Genomic DNA, 15,229 nt, shown 5'->3' on the forward strand with positions numbered 1-15,229 from the left:
AATAGGCAAAAAGCCTTTAGTCCAATCAGTTGACACATTCTGTTGGACGAACAGCTGCCAACATGGTGCCAATTGGCTCCAATTTTGCTCAACGTACTCTAAGAACTACGGTTGTTGGCCAGCCACAGACACTCAATGGCATCCAATGGCCACCCTGTGTGTCATGGCCCTCAGTGTACTTGGGTATGTGTTTTGGCACTGTAATCCTCCTCAAACAATGGCACATGTGAGAATAGAAGAGAGGTTAAGCCCTTAAGGTCTTTTTGTTACCATGTGTTCAGACCTTTAAATGCACACAGGGATAATTGTGTCTTGTCTGTCACTGAGTCTGTAGTTAAATAGATATTGAGTAGTGTTTGTCAGAAGGGTTTTGCTGAATATTAAATTTGTACAAAGGACATAATCATCAGGACATAAAGGTGTAAATGCCATATAGAATTTTCCTTAACTGCCTCCTGTTGTATTACATGTTGCACCTACAAACCTTAATGCATTTATGTCTTGTGTTTCAGTGATTTAAAGAATGACATTCTGCTACATACAATAAAAAGGAAAGATCCTTAAGATCCTTGTTATTGTATGTGAAAACAAAAGTCCTTCTCGGTCAAGTGAATCCTTAAGTGTGCATGGTTTACGCATGCTTATATTGGACAGCTGTGTGATTGTCTCTTGGAATATTTTCAACTTCTTGTTGACATTGAAAGTTACTGACATTCCTTAACACCTTGGTTCATGGACGAGTCAGAGAACGTAAGCATATAACAAATCCTAGTATCAGCACTTATGTTGACAAATGTGATTCAGACAAAGCTACACTAATCTGTTGCTTGCTGACAGTTTTCATGGGGTAAAGTAAGCTGGGCTTGGTGATGATGTAGACCACTAAGTTGGGAGGAACAGCAGGGGGTCAGAGAATGACCACAATGAGGAAGCTCCCTGGACACGTGTTTTGTGTCGGACGACATTCCACCACATCATGGGTCATGGTAGCTGAGTGCCTGTCTGAGAGGGGAGAGACTGAGTTGGTCCATCCCGGTTACAGGCCCTGAGAGCAGCTGCTCCAGTTGGCTGCTGACCTCACACCCCAGGCATATTTTAAAGGGTGCCAGCAGGGAGATGAGTTCTCAGTAGGTAGGTGCAGAGACTGAGCGATACATCTGCACAATGGTTGTGAGATCCAAGGAAGATTATTTTTTCATTTAACATAAGAGTTGTTTGCAACATTGGTTGGCCACCTTTCCAAGCTCATTCTGGGATATGATTCAATAAACAGCCTTTGTTGCAATGCTGCGGCATTGCCCTATTTCCCGTTTCTCGTCATCTGGTGCTCGGAGAAAGACACCAAATGTCGCCTGTGGGAAAGAAAAGACTTCACTTGTCCCGTTGGAGAGCCGGACACTTGATCTGGCAGACCCTAAGGAAACCACCACAGAAACTTTGCCGCCCCAGAAAGTACTCAAGATATTTAGCATTAACATCATTGCTCAGGGTTTGCCCTTCTGCCGCAGACGGGTGAGTATTGTATGTATTAGTTGAAACATAGAACCTTAACATTTTAAAGGTCACTGTACTCTCTCACCCAAAATTATCATTGTTAGCGTTGCTTTGTAACCACTCGTTTATTAAAATGGCAAATCAAAATTATTTTTTTAAGCACAGTCTGCAATTTGCCTTAACATTACTACAAAATGAACCTTTTTTCAGAGACGATGCTACAGACAAGCTAAACGGCTTCCTTTTGCTGAAGAATATCCTACATAGTTTATTTCTCAATATAGGGATATTTTTAGAATTGGATTGTTGTCATTTTGTCAAATTCACATCAGTTGCCTCCATATGCTCACAGTATGTTTGCTCCACCCATAGCAGATGATCGCAACCAACATATAACCTTAAAAAGGCCTTCGCCAATGAGCCTATTTTTAGGTTACGATTTTGAAATTACAACATAAATGCATTAATTGGAGAGAAATCAAGAAAACGCATTCTGCATTTGAGTTCAAACACTTGGTTAATATTCCCACTATTATGAATATTTATTGTAAATATGGATTATAATAAATATCTAAAATAAATGAACTAATTAAGAATAGACTGTTATAGGATTATATAAGGGATTATCTACCTTGCTATGTATACATATTAAATAATATTAAGAGAGGAAATCTCTGAAGCATACAAAGATATTTGCTTCTTTTACTGGCGCAAACAATCTGGACTAACGTTTCACCACCTGAGCACTTCCAGCTATATAGCCTTAGATGATGCACAGAAAACACCTTTTTGGACAAATTAAATATTAACATTCATTGTCATGGTTAGTGAAGAAGTTTTAACAGTTCAATAACGTGTTGTGATTTAACTTTATGCCAACTCTATTAAATGTTCCCTTTGCATGGAAGTAAGCATGCCGTTTCTGTTGTTTGGTCTGCAAAATAAGATGTCTCCCAACAAGCAATTTATTTTAAGGAAATAATCGTCTTTAGCTTCCATGTTACCCATACATATGGCTGTTCAATCTATGCTGGTATTATCACTGTCCGTATTAAGACAGTCATTTACAAAATAGTTCAGTATAACTTCCAATTGATGAAAATTTGACTTTAAAATGAATCCTATCTTGACTACTTCTTGTTACTTCATAATTTATAAAGGTTTACTATCACTTTTCTGTGCGTGTAGAAGACATGCTACGTTTAATTTATTTATTTAAAACCACTTTTTTATTTAGAAATACAAGTTTGTTTAGTCAGTTTCTATACACTCATTCAAGCCTTCTATTAAATACACAATATTTCTAGCAGGCATATCATTTGTGCCACACGGCGATTAGTAAGTACTGTATACTTATCATTACTAGCCAGCATTTAATAGGCTAATTACTTCACAGTCCCGACAAGATCTTAGCAGAGGGGCACCAACTGTTTTTGTATGGCTGCATTTGACTCCTGAATTGCAGTGGTGCTGACAGCTTTTCCTTAATGCCATCATATATATGAAAGATATGCAGTTAAAAATACCACCCTTCAATCTCAAAATTTGGACTTTAGGAGGTGAGGAAAAAACATCAGGCAAAAACTAAAATAGAAATGATGTTACAATGACTGGTAATTGTCAGCTTGTCTGTTCTTGTTATTTTTTTCTCCATAGAATCAAAGAAAGCTGCTATGTTGACCAGCTTTTTGAGACAAATGGTCTATTATGATGATTTAATTTTAATTAGTATTACTTGTACACAAAGGATAAGCGGAGACACATCACAGGAGGAGGTTTCTCTAGTTAAGACTTCCAGTCAAACAATATTTTGCAAGCTTTTCTTGCAACAAAAGAACGAGACCTTGTATACACCCCTTTGACAGCAAGATGTTATGTATGATTTGTGATTATCTCCACATAAACCGTGTGTAATTGTATATCCTACAGTCAGCATATAAGGTAGCAACATTTATTTCCAAGACTGTACTTTGCAGCCACTACGATCCAGACTAAAATACTAACACAAGGATAGATCGATTTAAATGAAATCAGGTAAAAACAATTGCGCTGATCTGTGTAACTATAGTTTTTTACAAAAACAATAATTGAATACATTGACCTAAAACACACACAATAATGCCCCACTTTATAGGAACTATAATCACTTAGGTGGTAAATTTGATTTGATTATTTGACACTGGCTCTAGCTGTACTTTCCTGTTTAGTGTTATTTTGCAAATATGTGCATAATGATACTTTAAATTAAAGCCCCTTTCAGACATGCATTGGATTTCAGCACTGGAATATTCCTCAGCTCAGTTGGTAAAGACAGTCGTCCACGGACCACAGGGTGAGTGGTACGATCCCCGGTTATGGCTATATGTTGAAGTGTCCACTGAACCCCTAACAGCCCATTCCCCTCCCCAGCAGGGCAGTGCCGATTCAAGCCCAGTAGAAATTGGGGAGGGTTGTGTCAGGAAGGGCATCCGGCGTAAAAAAAACTGTGCCTAATCAACATGCAGACAATGATCTGCTGTGGCGACACTGAACTCACAGGATAAGCCGAAAGGACAAAAAAAATAAAATAAAATTTTTTTCCCCGACTTTCTCTGAGGTAGGTGTATGTGTGAACGCAAACGCCCAAGTCTATTGGCCCTAACATTACTTGGATTTTACCCAGCCAGCTCCCTAGTGCAAATTCCGGATTATCTCCAACCAAGCTAAGTTGAGAATAGATGAGTTAATACACTGGAGAATCTACCATGAGTGAGTGATTGTGTTGATGACATCCATTTGCTGTGACTGCTGTGAAACAGGGCAAATACAAACGTCCGAAGGTGAAGAACTCTTTTATTCAATCTAACAACGATGTCGAACTGGACAACGAAATTCACATACTTCTGTCGGTTAGGGCAGACCTAGAAATCGTCAAACAAATATAAGGAACAGCACGTTATTCTGTGTTATAGGCCCAGATTACAAAGCAATACACTGTTACTTCTGCAGCTTTGTTTTTGCGTCATGTGTTGCCCCCTGCTCAAATTGCCCAAAAATCACCCCTTGACCAATTACGCAGAGTATTTCTTCATAAGTGAGTATGCATCTCACACGGACTATCTCCCGATGTTGGCTACATGTCTGAAAGGGAAACTCCAGACAATGTCAAGACCAGATCCTCCTGACATTCTCTAGAGTTCATGTCTAAAACAGGCTTAAGATGCTAAATGTTGCTGACCTTAGCCTTTAGCTCGAGTACAGCCTCATAATGCCCCACAGAGCTTTTTGTCTTGTTTATTTATGTGGAAAAAAGATTATGGTGAGGATGGTGAAGCTTATACACTGGAATATATTTTAACTAATGCATTAACACGCTTTAAATTTATAGTTTGAGTTAACATAACTAAGATGGTTGGATAAAATTGAGGGTTTTGCAATGAAAGTTCATGAAGTTGTTATTCCTGTTGCTCCATGTGGAGCAGAAGCCACATGGGCGCTGCTGTGCTTATGTCACCTGTCTCCAGTGAATGGCATAGCTAGGATTTCTTGGGATCTCTGGGGTACAACTCAAGTCACCAGAAACTGTCTTTGGAAGGAACAGATGATACTCTAATTATCATCTTGATGTTTGCCTTATAATTCTGTGAAGACTTGCAGGGACTTTGTAACCTGCTTTATTATTTTTTTTCTTTTTTAATATTCCAATTAAAATGTTCACATGAAACAGACATTGGAGCTCTTTAAAAGGAAGGGCTTTTTTTGTGTGTCTTTGAGGTTTCTCCAGAAGTTTTAAGTGAGATCTGCTTTGGCCTAGAATGTCTCTCACTGTACAGTCCAGGGTAAATTTCCAATTAAAACGTGATCAGGAGCATCCACAATGTATTTCCGGGAGCCAATACGGGCATCCAGCTGTTAGTTGAGATAGCTATCAATATATAGAACATTAACAGTAGGACATTTTAGTTATGGTATTACTTTTCTCACTCTCCACACCCTGCACTTAAGGCTTGTTGAGTAAGGTGATCTGGACATGCCCATAGCAGCAATGTCTGTATAAACAACGATCAGCAAGATGCATTTGCTGTTTGAGCAGGTGGTGAGGGTGTGTTGCAGCTCTCTTTAGCTAGTTTCCCTACAGCATTATGGTTTCCTGTGGTTCTGTACTAAAGCATGTTAACTAGAGGTAAACAATTATATATATTTTATTCTTTGTTCCATTTACATATGGCTTGTTTTACTTAACTGCTCTTCTCAGTCTGTCAGTTTCAGACCAAGCTGTAGTTATCCTTAAGGAGCTACCGGTCTGAGACGCATATGTATCCATCCAGGGAGTCTTGTCATATTCTCTTTATCCTGTTACTACTGCTTTCTCTAAACCGTTTAAATTTAAACAGAAGCCCATTTAAAGAAATTTAATGAATATTTGTGTGAAGAAAAAAGCTACGAATTATCAAGTTTTATGTGTATTTTTAATAGAAATTATGGACTGTCATGCCCATAATGTATTCATAGACGAATATCAAAAAGCCTTTTATTAGTATTCGATTGTACTGTATTTTTTTATTTTTTATAAACTGTCCATTTTTAAGAACATATGCCTGTATATGTTGAGGATATTCACTTCCGAATTGAGCTGTGTCCCTGTCCGGTATGTGACAACCAGCGTGACATGACACCATGCTGAATCCTTCTACTTGGAGGTCAGAGGATCTGAAAATGGCTCAAGTGTTACTTCTCTTCACTAAAACCTTGGTCTCACCTCAGCTAAATCAGCAGTTTTACTTATGTGGTATTATGTCTTACGTGGTACTAATGTACACAATGTCTTTTAATCTGATATTAGTGGTCAAGGCAAAATTTGTCACATGTAGGAAATGGTGATTGGGTCAAATGATAATTATTTTTTCACAATTGTATTACTTTTCCTAAACCAGAAATTAATGGATAATGAAAATAATTGCTGGCTGCAGCCCTTGGCACTTATATTCAAAAAGAATATATTTCTGTGTACCATAGACAGGCTATTATACTATACTCATGTTTTTTAAGTTAAATTTGCTTTCAACTGTGAGTCCTCTGCTGATGTTACCGTCATGTATTTGACTCCATCTAAGTTCATGTATTGTGCTTGGGTGACTCAGCGATTGAAAGACAGCTCCTTTTTTTTCCCTCCCTTCGACTTCGACAAACATGTTTCTCTGTCCTGGAGTAAGGACCACACCACAGTACACTGCAGGAGGTTGGATTCCATTGCCCTTGGGCTCCAAATAACACAGGGAGGAAGGCATCTGCCATTGGCTATTCTGAGAAGCCGTCCCATTCCAGGGAGCACATAGATCCAGTCGGGTAGCTACCCAGCACCCGGACCAGCCAAACAGTTCTGTTTACCCCCGATTTAAGGCAGGACTCACTGTGGCAGAGGCCAGTGTCGTTTCCTTAAAAAGGGTGCTCTAAAGATGCTTAGGTTCTTTTCTAATATAATTTGTGGTGGTGGTGTTGTTTTTTTTACAAATAGTGTTTCAATAATACTGCAGAACTGTTTTTTGCATATATAATTTATTTGTGTGTATGTCAGTGCTTGACAGTTTCAATTCATTATTAATGACTTAGCAGTCTTTTAAAATTTCCATTGCATGTGATCAGTGAACCAAACCCTGATCTAAATACCACTTGAGTTCAAGCTGAGGGTGTATGTATAGTGTTTTAATGGCTACATACAGTGCATACTGTCACAGGGCTGCATTAACATTTCCCATGCTGCGAGATGGGGCCAGAGGAAGTTGTATCGTTAACACGCAGTTATTACACCCGATGATTCGGGACAGAGCACCCTGCTGCACGCGCAAGCTCACACACATAATATGGACATTGCACTAGGGGGCTTGAAGGATATAGTCCAGATAATGTCGCCTGTGTTTCACTCAGACATTTATTTACTTATGTATGCACTAATGTCTAATATTTGAATTGAAGTGTCACTGGACTTTTTGGGTAATTTGTTTATGATACCGCATAAATTACACTGCCAAGTCTAATATGATCAAATGAAAACCAAACAGTCCTGATGAAGCAGCTTCAATCATGAGTTTTCCGAGATTTAATCTTGATGAAGTCATACATAGTTTGTTCAAAAGTGTGCAGATGGCATGTTAAGGCTCCACAACTTACTGTCTACTAGGCCCTGCACCTTGTACTTTGTTTGATAAGTGCTTTATAAATAAAGCTATTATTATTATTATTATTATTATTATTATTATTATTATTATTATTATAACTTGTACATGTAGGCCTTCTCAAAGTTGAATTTCTTCCAGAAATGTGAGTTGTGAATTACTGCTGTGAGTCGTCCCTTTCCTCTGTCTTAGCTTTTCCCGGCACTGACCTTCTCCACCCCAACGCATTGTCTTTCAGTGTCGTGCTCACTATAATCTGGTCATCAGTGAAGCGAGCCTGTTAATAGATGACTGACTGGCTGTAACTGATGCGACTGTCAACATAGTTTGTGACTCAGACAGCAGGGTTCATACCCAGATTAGACAGTGTGGTCTCTTTGTTTTTGATGTACTCTACTTGTTCTCAGCAGTGATGTCCGGACAACTGCTGCAGTCTGTGACTTCCTGGGCCATCAAACATAAATGCAGTTTTCTGATATTTGTAAGCTAGTTCCATGATTCAGGTGTTTCTGAAGAATACAAACACAGTAAATCTATTTAAATAAGTGTCAGGGTACTCAGTCACGTCTATTTTGAAACTCTTTAGAAACAGAATGAAGAGCTTCAGGGTTTACAAAGACGGGAACCTTGAGCTACCTCTGCTCAGTATTCACCTGCAGTTGCTGGAGTATCAAGTACCTCTTTATTACTTCGTGGGTCAAAGGATAAAGCTTTGTAAGATAGTATGTCTGTGTGTGCCCACCTCAGCAGGTGACACAAGTGTGTTGTTCAGAGGTTAAGCAGACATTTGAATACTTGCTCAGTAATGAGAAGATTAGACCCTCTAAAGAATGTAGGGCCTCTGACAGGGCAAAAGAAACAGATGTGTTTTGAGAAGGGAAAAGATAGAAGTGAGGAAAATGTAACTTATGACACAGGGCTCCTGGTCTTAAAAATGCGTTTTTGTGTTTATGATCATTGATGCTACTGCCCACACTCATTGTTGCATGTAAATGTTATATGTTTCTCTATAGAAAGCTCTTCTTTTAGAGCAAATTGTGAAATGACGCTGAACACAAAAAGAAAGCAAAAATTCTTTGTCCCAGCGTCTTCAACATCACTTTTTGCTGGTTTCCAGAATTGTAAAATTATTATTTTTTGCCTTTTTTCATTCGTTTGTCAGACATAGAAGACGTGTATTAAAAATTAAAATATGATTTTCACCATGAAGAGGATGATGACTGAAGAACAAAATGGTTGTTGTCAGGGACGTACAGTAACTCCTCTTGTCACTGTCAGTGGCCAAGTACTCTGATCGCTCATATTCACTGATATTCAGAGCATATGACCTGATTCATCATCTGACATCGATCAGCAGCATGTGCAGTGTGGAAAATGATTAATGGCTGCCATCTTTAGTCCATGACATCCATATTTATAATTTGCAGAATTTATGAATAACCTTGGCTGTGGTGTACTGCGTTGTACCTAGAGGTTAGAGAAGTAACGCAATATTCAGATCAATATTAGCACTCATGCTATTGCTACAGGTACAGCTGAGAAAATGAGATATGATCCAGGAGGTTTTAGTTTAAAAAGAACATCCATGAGTTTGAAAGCTAATCGCATCACAAAATACGGCACGGTAGTTTATTGAACTGTCAGGAAGGATTTGACAACTCTGAAAAGTTCTTTGTGTTTAATAGATTACCTGTATTTCTTTCTGTATCTGTACCTGTGGAACCAGAGCAAAAGAGAATGAGCAGTGAAAGTCCTTTTTTATTTTATTTCCATTTATTTATTTTACACAGCACTATGGCCTGTCTGAATGCCAAACAGATAGTCCTCAGAGTTTACTTTTACTTTTACTGTCTAGCCACACAGAAACAAAAGCTCCATTCTGGTTAAACTTGCTAAATGAAATTAGTCATCCTGTGCCTTCAGACTTATGGCAGTTTATTATTCTAAACATCCCCACATTGTAGCTGTGAGGAGGAAGAGGCATTTATTGTAAATGGACTTCTACTAATGCCAATGTGGTGACTAAGAACACTATTATTAGTGCTTGATGACTTCGTTACTATTGTACAATATGTGCACTATTTATGTATTTGGATAAAAAAAAGCAGCACATTTTCACATTAAATGGAACCATCATGTTTGACTTAAAAAAGATGGTCTTTAAAATTTGTTACTGAATAACTTTCCCTTTATCAAATCATTGATTGACTACATCTGTACACATGCTGTACAAAATTGATGCAGTTTTGATTTGATCCCACCAACTGCTTAATCAAATTATGGATTGTTTTCATACAACAGTCTCTGATTCACTATGTGGATGTGGTTAAAAAAAAATTCTGTTATAAACAGCAGTGTGCTCTTTAAATATTTGTAGTATTTTTCTTTAACCGATTGTTTCCATATTTGTGTCATAGAGAAGGCTATAATAGAACAGAACTTGTGGTGGTAATTGTGTGGTAATTCATGAGTTTGATCTTCATCAATGAAAAATGAAAATCCTTCCTGAAGAAAATGTTATTTTTTTACCTTTTCAAGCACAGACTTTTCTCATTAACAGTACAGCAAAATGAAAATTATAGCTCCGTTCTGTTGCCCTCTGTGGGCGTATAGTAGAGGGAGGATGGCTACATGCCTGGCAGAGTATTGAATCACTGTCGATGAAATGTTAACTCCTGCTTTGCCAACCTTGCAATAGCTTTATAATTCTCTTCCTTTTCTAGTCTAGGTAGATTTTTCTTTCTCCAATTCATTCATACATTCAGTTGTTATTCTGTCATGAAAAGTGGCTCCTGCCTTATCTTAGAGCAGCAGTATCATCAGCCACCCTCCTCACTCTGGATTGGCTGCTTATTGTTCAGACTAAATTAATAAAATGAGTCATTCGTTCTCTGTACAGAGACTCCCTGTGACTGCGCATTTCTCCAATGCAGACAATGATGATTCAAAATGTGGCATTGTAAAAATATGAACTGTCTATGAACAACAATTGTTTTTTTTAACCATAGCATGCAATCACAAGAAAACAATGATCTTAACCTCACAGTCATTAGACAAAGTTTTGTGATGAAATTATTTCTCCATAAACTTCAGAATCTGCCAAATCTCTTCATCTTTTTTATTGATTTTGTTGTTTGTTTGTTTGTTTTGTTTTGTGTCATGCCACTTCCAGTGTGACCATAATGTTGCAGAACCACTGTCAACAATTTTAGAAATGTGACTTTTGAAAAAACAGACTGGTTAAAGAAACTCTGCTTTTGATGGTGCTGTAATACTCAAACACAACGCAGCTGCAACTAGTGGGTAGAGAAGGTAATTCTTGAGTCGCCAAAGTTCCAAAGTCCCCAAATTATCTGTGAATTTTCACATTGATCAAGTTGTTCATTTAAGTGATACGGAACAACAAGCTAACAAAGCTGGTCATATTGCAATTAATTACTAACCACCTTTTTTTAAAAAAGGCACTTGGAGAGCTGCCTCTGAAAGTGTTTGCAATAATTATGGCATTTTTTTGTCAATTTAAAGAACATCAAAATGTTTTTTGTTCAGTATTAACGGAGCATGTAAAGTGAATTCTAACTAGGAAAATGTGACAGTAAAGTGAAAAGTAAGTGCAGTTTCTTTCCTGCAACTAGATGCCTCTTGCAGCATGTGGCCTTTTTTGACTTGTGCGTGGGAGTTGTAGTTCTCACTTTTTGCTTTTATCCTAACAACTGCACACTATCATTGTTCTTGACTGTTTCAGCTCTGGATTGTTGCTTTTAAGCAAAACACAGATATTGCTTTTACCTTTCAGGTGTTTGTGCTGACATAATTTCAGCTGATGCTGGTCTGTGCAATGGGTAGAGGAGCAAGAAAACAAAGATTTCTATGAACCAAAAGAAAATTGCTTCATCACCTACACAACATTACATCAGACACTCACAACAAACACCTTCCATTACAGAGCTGTCATTCACACCCTCCTCACAAGTTGGCCTCACAGAAGGACACAATCTTTTCATCATAAAAAGAAAGTGTAGTTCCCCTAAGTATGGGTTTTTATACTGCTCCAGAAATGTCATTTAATCCTGATCTCTTCCTTTATCACAAACTTCACCACAGATTTTTTTTCCATGTATTTCTTCTGTCCACAGTGTAAAAATTGGGTTTACATGGCAGATCATGTGGTTTTTGCTTTTCGTGTAGAAATTTACTCTCCAGACGAGCATCTCTGTGTAGCAGTTCAGATAGTTTTGAGGTCATTTCCCTATTAGTGTCATTTGAATCTGAAACTTCAAGCCTCTTCATAACAACAGGTTTGAATTGAAATATGCTTACATGAGTCTAAAATTGTGGGGGAAAAAAAAATCTACAAAACTTAACTTAATTACCTTGTTGCTCGCAGTAGTATACAGATCATCTTTAATTATGAACTTTTCACTAATAATTTATTCTTTTTTTTCTATCTATGTTTTTCCTCCCCTGTCATGGAACAATCTGTAAATACACAGGTAAGACAATTTTATTATTTATATTTAACTATGGCACTTGTTTCCAAATTATAATTGGTTTGCAAAAAATAAAAATACTGCTTTGTTACCTATAGGGGGCAGCATTAACTAAAATATAAGCGCTTACAGGTTTTTGGAAGCTGTATATCACCCATGTCCTTCCCTGTGTCAAGACAGAGCTAAGAGGTTTTGTATCTTGTAGGTACACCGGTATTGGCACCTTGTGTACTTAATTTAGGTTGCTTGGACATTGATATCAGTTGTGTGTTGGATATTTTAATTTTCATGCCAGAGTTTAATATAGAGGCTTTTGTTGCTGCTTTTGTTGTGTCAGCATTGGTCCTGTGGCTCTCTGTTCATCCTTTACTTTTGCAATCATAGAAATACTTTCTAAATCATGTCTTTTTGTGCCTGAAGAGTGCACAATGTTACCCATCTCTACATTTTGCAGAAATAAGTATTCTAAGCAGTCCACGTCCTTCAGGCACACATCTGCTGTCTTTCAAGCACCAACTCTCCTTTCTCTCATTTTCCCTATGCAGACACTCTGAGCTAAGAGCTTCAGTAAATGTTCAGGTTGTTATGATGACTGAGTGCAACACTCAGTACTACATTAAGAGTCTGAAGAAGCTCTTAGACCGTTACACATCTCTACAGGTTTTATGCAACCATAATTAATAAAAGAAATCCTTGGGAAATTCTCAGAGGGTCAGTAGTCAAAATGTAAAAAAAAAAATTTGGGACAAAGTTTTTGTTTAAGAAAGTAAGTTTCAGTACAGCAGTTTAAAAATACAATTGCATTCCTATATTACATTATATTATATCATATATTATTATATTATTTATTCATTTATTAATAAATAAAACCATGTAAACTGACTTTGCCATTAAAAGTAGCCATACCTTTATTACTCTATAACAATATGCAATCCTAATTTCACTTTAGTTGGTCATATTCTTTCACATGTTGACATACTGTCTTATTGTTTGGCTCTCAGCTGAGCTCTAGAAGTGAAATTGCTCTGATATCAGCCTTGGGTGTGCTAGACTTTGATGAGGTACCAAGCACCAGGTGTAAAGAGGCTGTCAGTATCATAAATGGTCACAGTAGCAGCACAAGGATCATTGAGGAACTGATGCAGCATCTGTGCACCTACTGACACTTCCATGGCAATACTGGATCGAGACCTGCATCTGTCTGTGCCATAGCAGAGCTTTCAGTAAGTCATGGGCCTGCTCTACTGCACAATAGTTTTATCATTTAATTCAGAGTTTCATAAAAAAAAGTAAAATTAAATTCTGCTTCTAAGAAAACATAGTTACTGAGAGCTTCTTTAGAAAAACAGACAGAACATGGCTAATCCATCTTGAGATGGTAATAGTGTGCAGTCCATGTTTCATGCCTTATACTTGAGGCTCTTTATTTATTCTAATAAAGAAACCTGACATATATCAGTATGTATTTTTATATAGCAAATTCCACAATAAAAATGCAGTTTAGGTAGCAAACATTGTAATTTGTTTGGATTATTAAGGGCTGAAATCAAGATGAAAATAAGTTTCAACTGGAATTCTGTTTAAAAACCCAATTTTGTATTAGGAGGAACAATGGGCCTTGTGTTACTGTTTATAGTTACCTTTTGAAAAAGCCATTACCAGCAACCACAGCGCTCTCACTTTTTGCTATGTCTTTGAAGGCTGATATACATTTAACCTGTGTATTCAAGGCTTTGTCTGCTTGCTGTAGAATCAAACAGCATCCCGTCCACTGAAACAATACGGCTATCGTGACAGGAAGGTCCACGAAAGTCTTAAATTTTTTGGTCAGGTGTTGTGAAGTAGAAAAAGGCAGAGAAACAAGTTGCCTGGCAGCACATCTGCATTCATGTCAAGGTCACATCAAGCCACACAGAAAACATAAACTTGAGATGCCCATGGTGATCTCCTATCTGTATCACTGTGCATTGATGTACATCTACAGGAGAAAAAAAAACAACTTTTCATCTTGATAGTATTAAGCTCGAAGTATTCTTGCTGCCCAGGACAGTTTTGATCTCACATTTAATAATAAAAGCATTGCCTATGTAGGAAAAAAGTAAGAATCTCATTGTAGTTTCTCATATTGATTCTTATATTCAGACAACTGCCTGAGTGCATATGTCAAAGTATACACACTTTATCTCAACGTGAAGGGAAATTATTTTGCCGCTGTGAGTAATAATGGAGAAGTACCCACTGGAAAAGGTGTGTGTAAAAAACGTTCTTCAAACCCTCCGATGTTCTCTGGAGTGTTATCACTATCTCTGAGTGTTCAGACATTAGAGAGGAGGGAAGCATTAAGTGCCAGAGCAGAAAGAGAATGTCACCAATAATTTTTTGTTTCTTCAAGTAATGTTGATGCAACAAAATGAATGCAAGCTGTTTTCTAGCATGCATTCACTGTATTTAAACATGAACACATTCTTTTCAGACATAGTCATGTCTGGAATTGACAATATCTCCAAAAAGTTGCATTTTGAATTTTAAAACTATTAGCTATTTAAAATAAGCCATTACTAGGAAATTACAGTGTCACCATAATAGGCTTTCAAATGTCAAGCATTAAATTGGCAAAAATGAGAAATTTAATGGCAGTATTTGGCTTTTGAATGTTTGAAGTATATTTTTCACTTACTTTCTGACTTTTTGTTGAACAAAACAGTCAGGGATATTAGTAATGACTACAAATGTTAAAGGTTTTGAAGAATTTTTAGGTGGACTCGTACCACTTGAAGCATCCACAGGCCCCACTCACATCTGTTTGGCATCTAGTAAAACTGTATCGTGTCATGTAAAGTGCATTTAAGAAATAAATTAGACTCAAGTTGGCGTATAAGAATTTTATCAAACCACAAATGTTAAGAGAGATTTTTAAATATCTGTGTTAATTTCACCCCCCCACTAAAACTTCAACTTTTACAGGGTTGTTCCTAAGCTCCATGTGCTCCAATATATTTGACTGTGTTAAAGACTTAAGGCATGTTTAAAAAAATACAAATCACACAAAATCTCAGATTAATTAAATTTTGTAACGAGAATCTGAAAACAAAT

General features: G+C 37.3%; 1 protein-coding gene across 8 annotated transcripts in view; it reads left to right on the forward strand.

Moving 5' to 3' along the window:
• Positions 1-15,229, forward strand: part of fbxw7 (F-box and WD repeat domain containing 7) — a 102,699-nt gene that overhangs the window by 41,388 nt on the left and 46,082 nt on the right. The window contains exon 1 of one of the 8 annotated variants that reach the window (XM_067497172.1): positions 1,210-1,512. The exons of the other annotated variants lie outside the window; for them this stretch is intronic. Coding sequence (XP_067353273.1) covers positions 1,285-1,512 — 228 coding nt within the window. The 5' untranslated portion in view covers positions 1,210-1,284. Of the gene's footprint in view, positions 1-1,209; positions 1,513-15,229 lie in introns of those variants that run through there. 8 annotated transcript variants of the gene reach the window in all.

Source organism: Channa argus, chromosome 3 (assembly GCF_033026475.1).
Source record: "Channa argus isolate prfri chromosome 3, Channa argus male v1.0, whole genome shotgun sequence".
NCBI classification, from domain to species: Eukaryota; Metazoa; Chordata; class Actinopteri; order Anabantiformes; family Channidae; genus Channa; species Channa argus.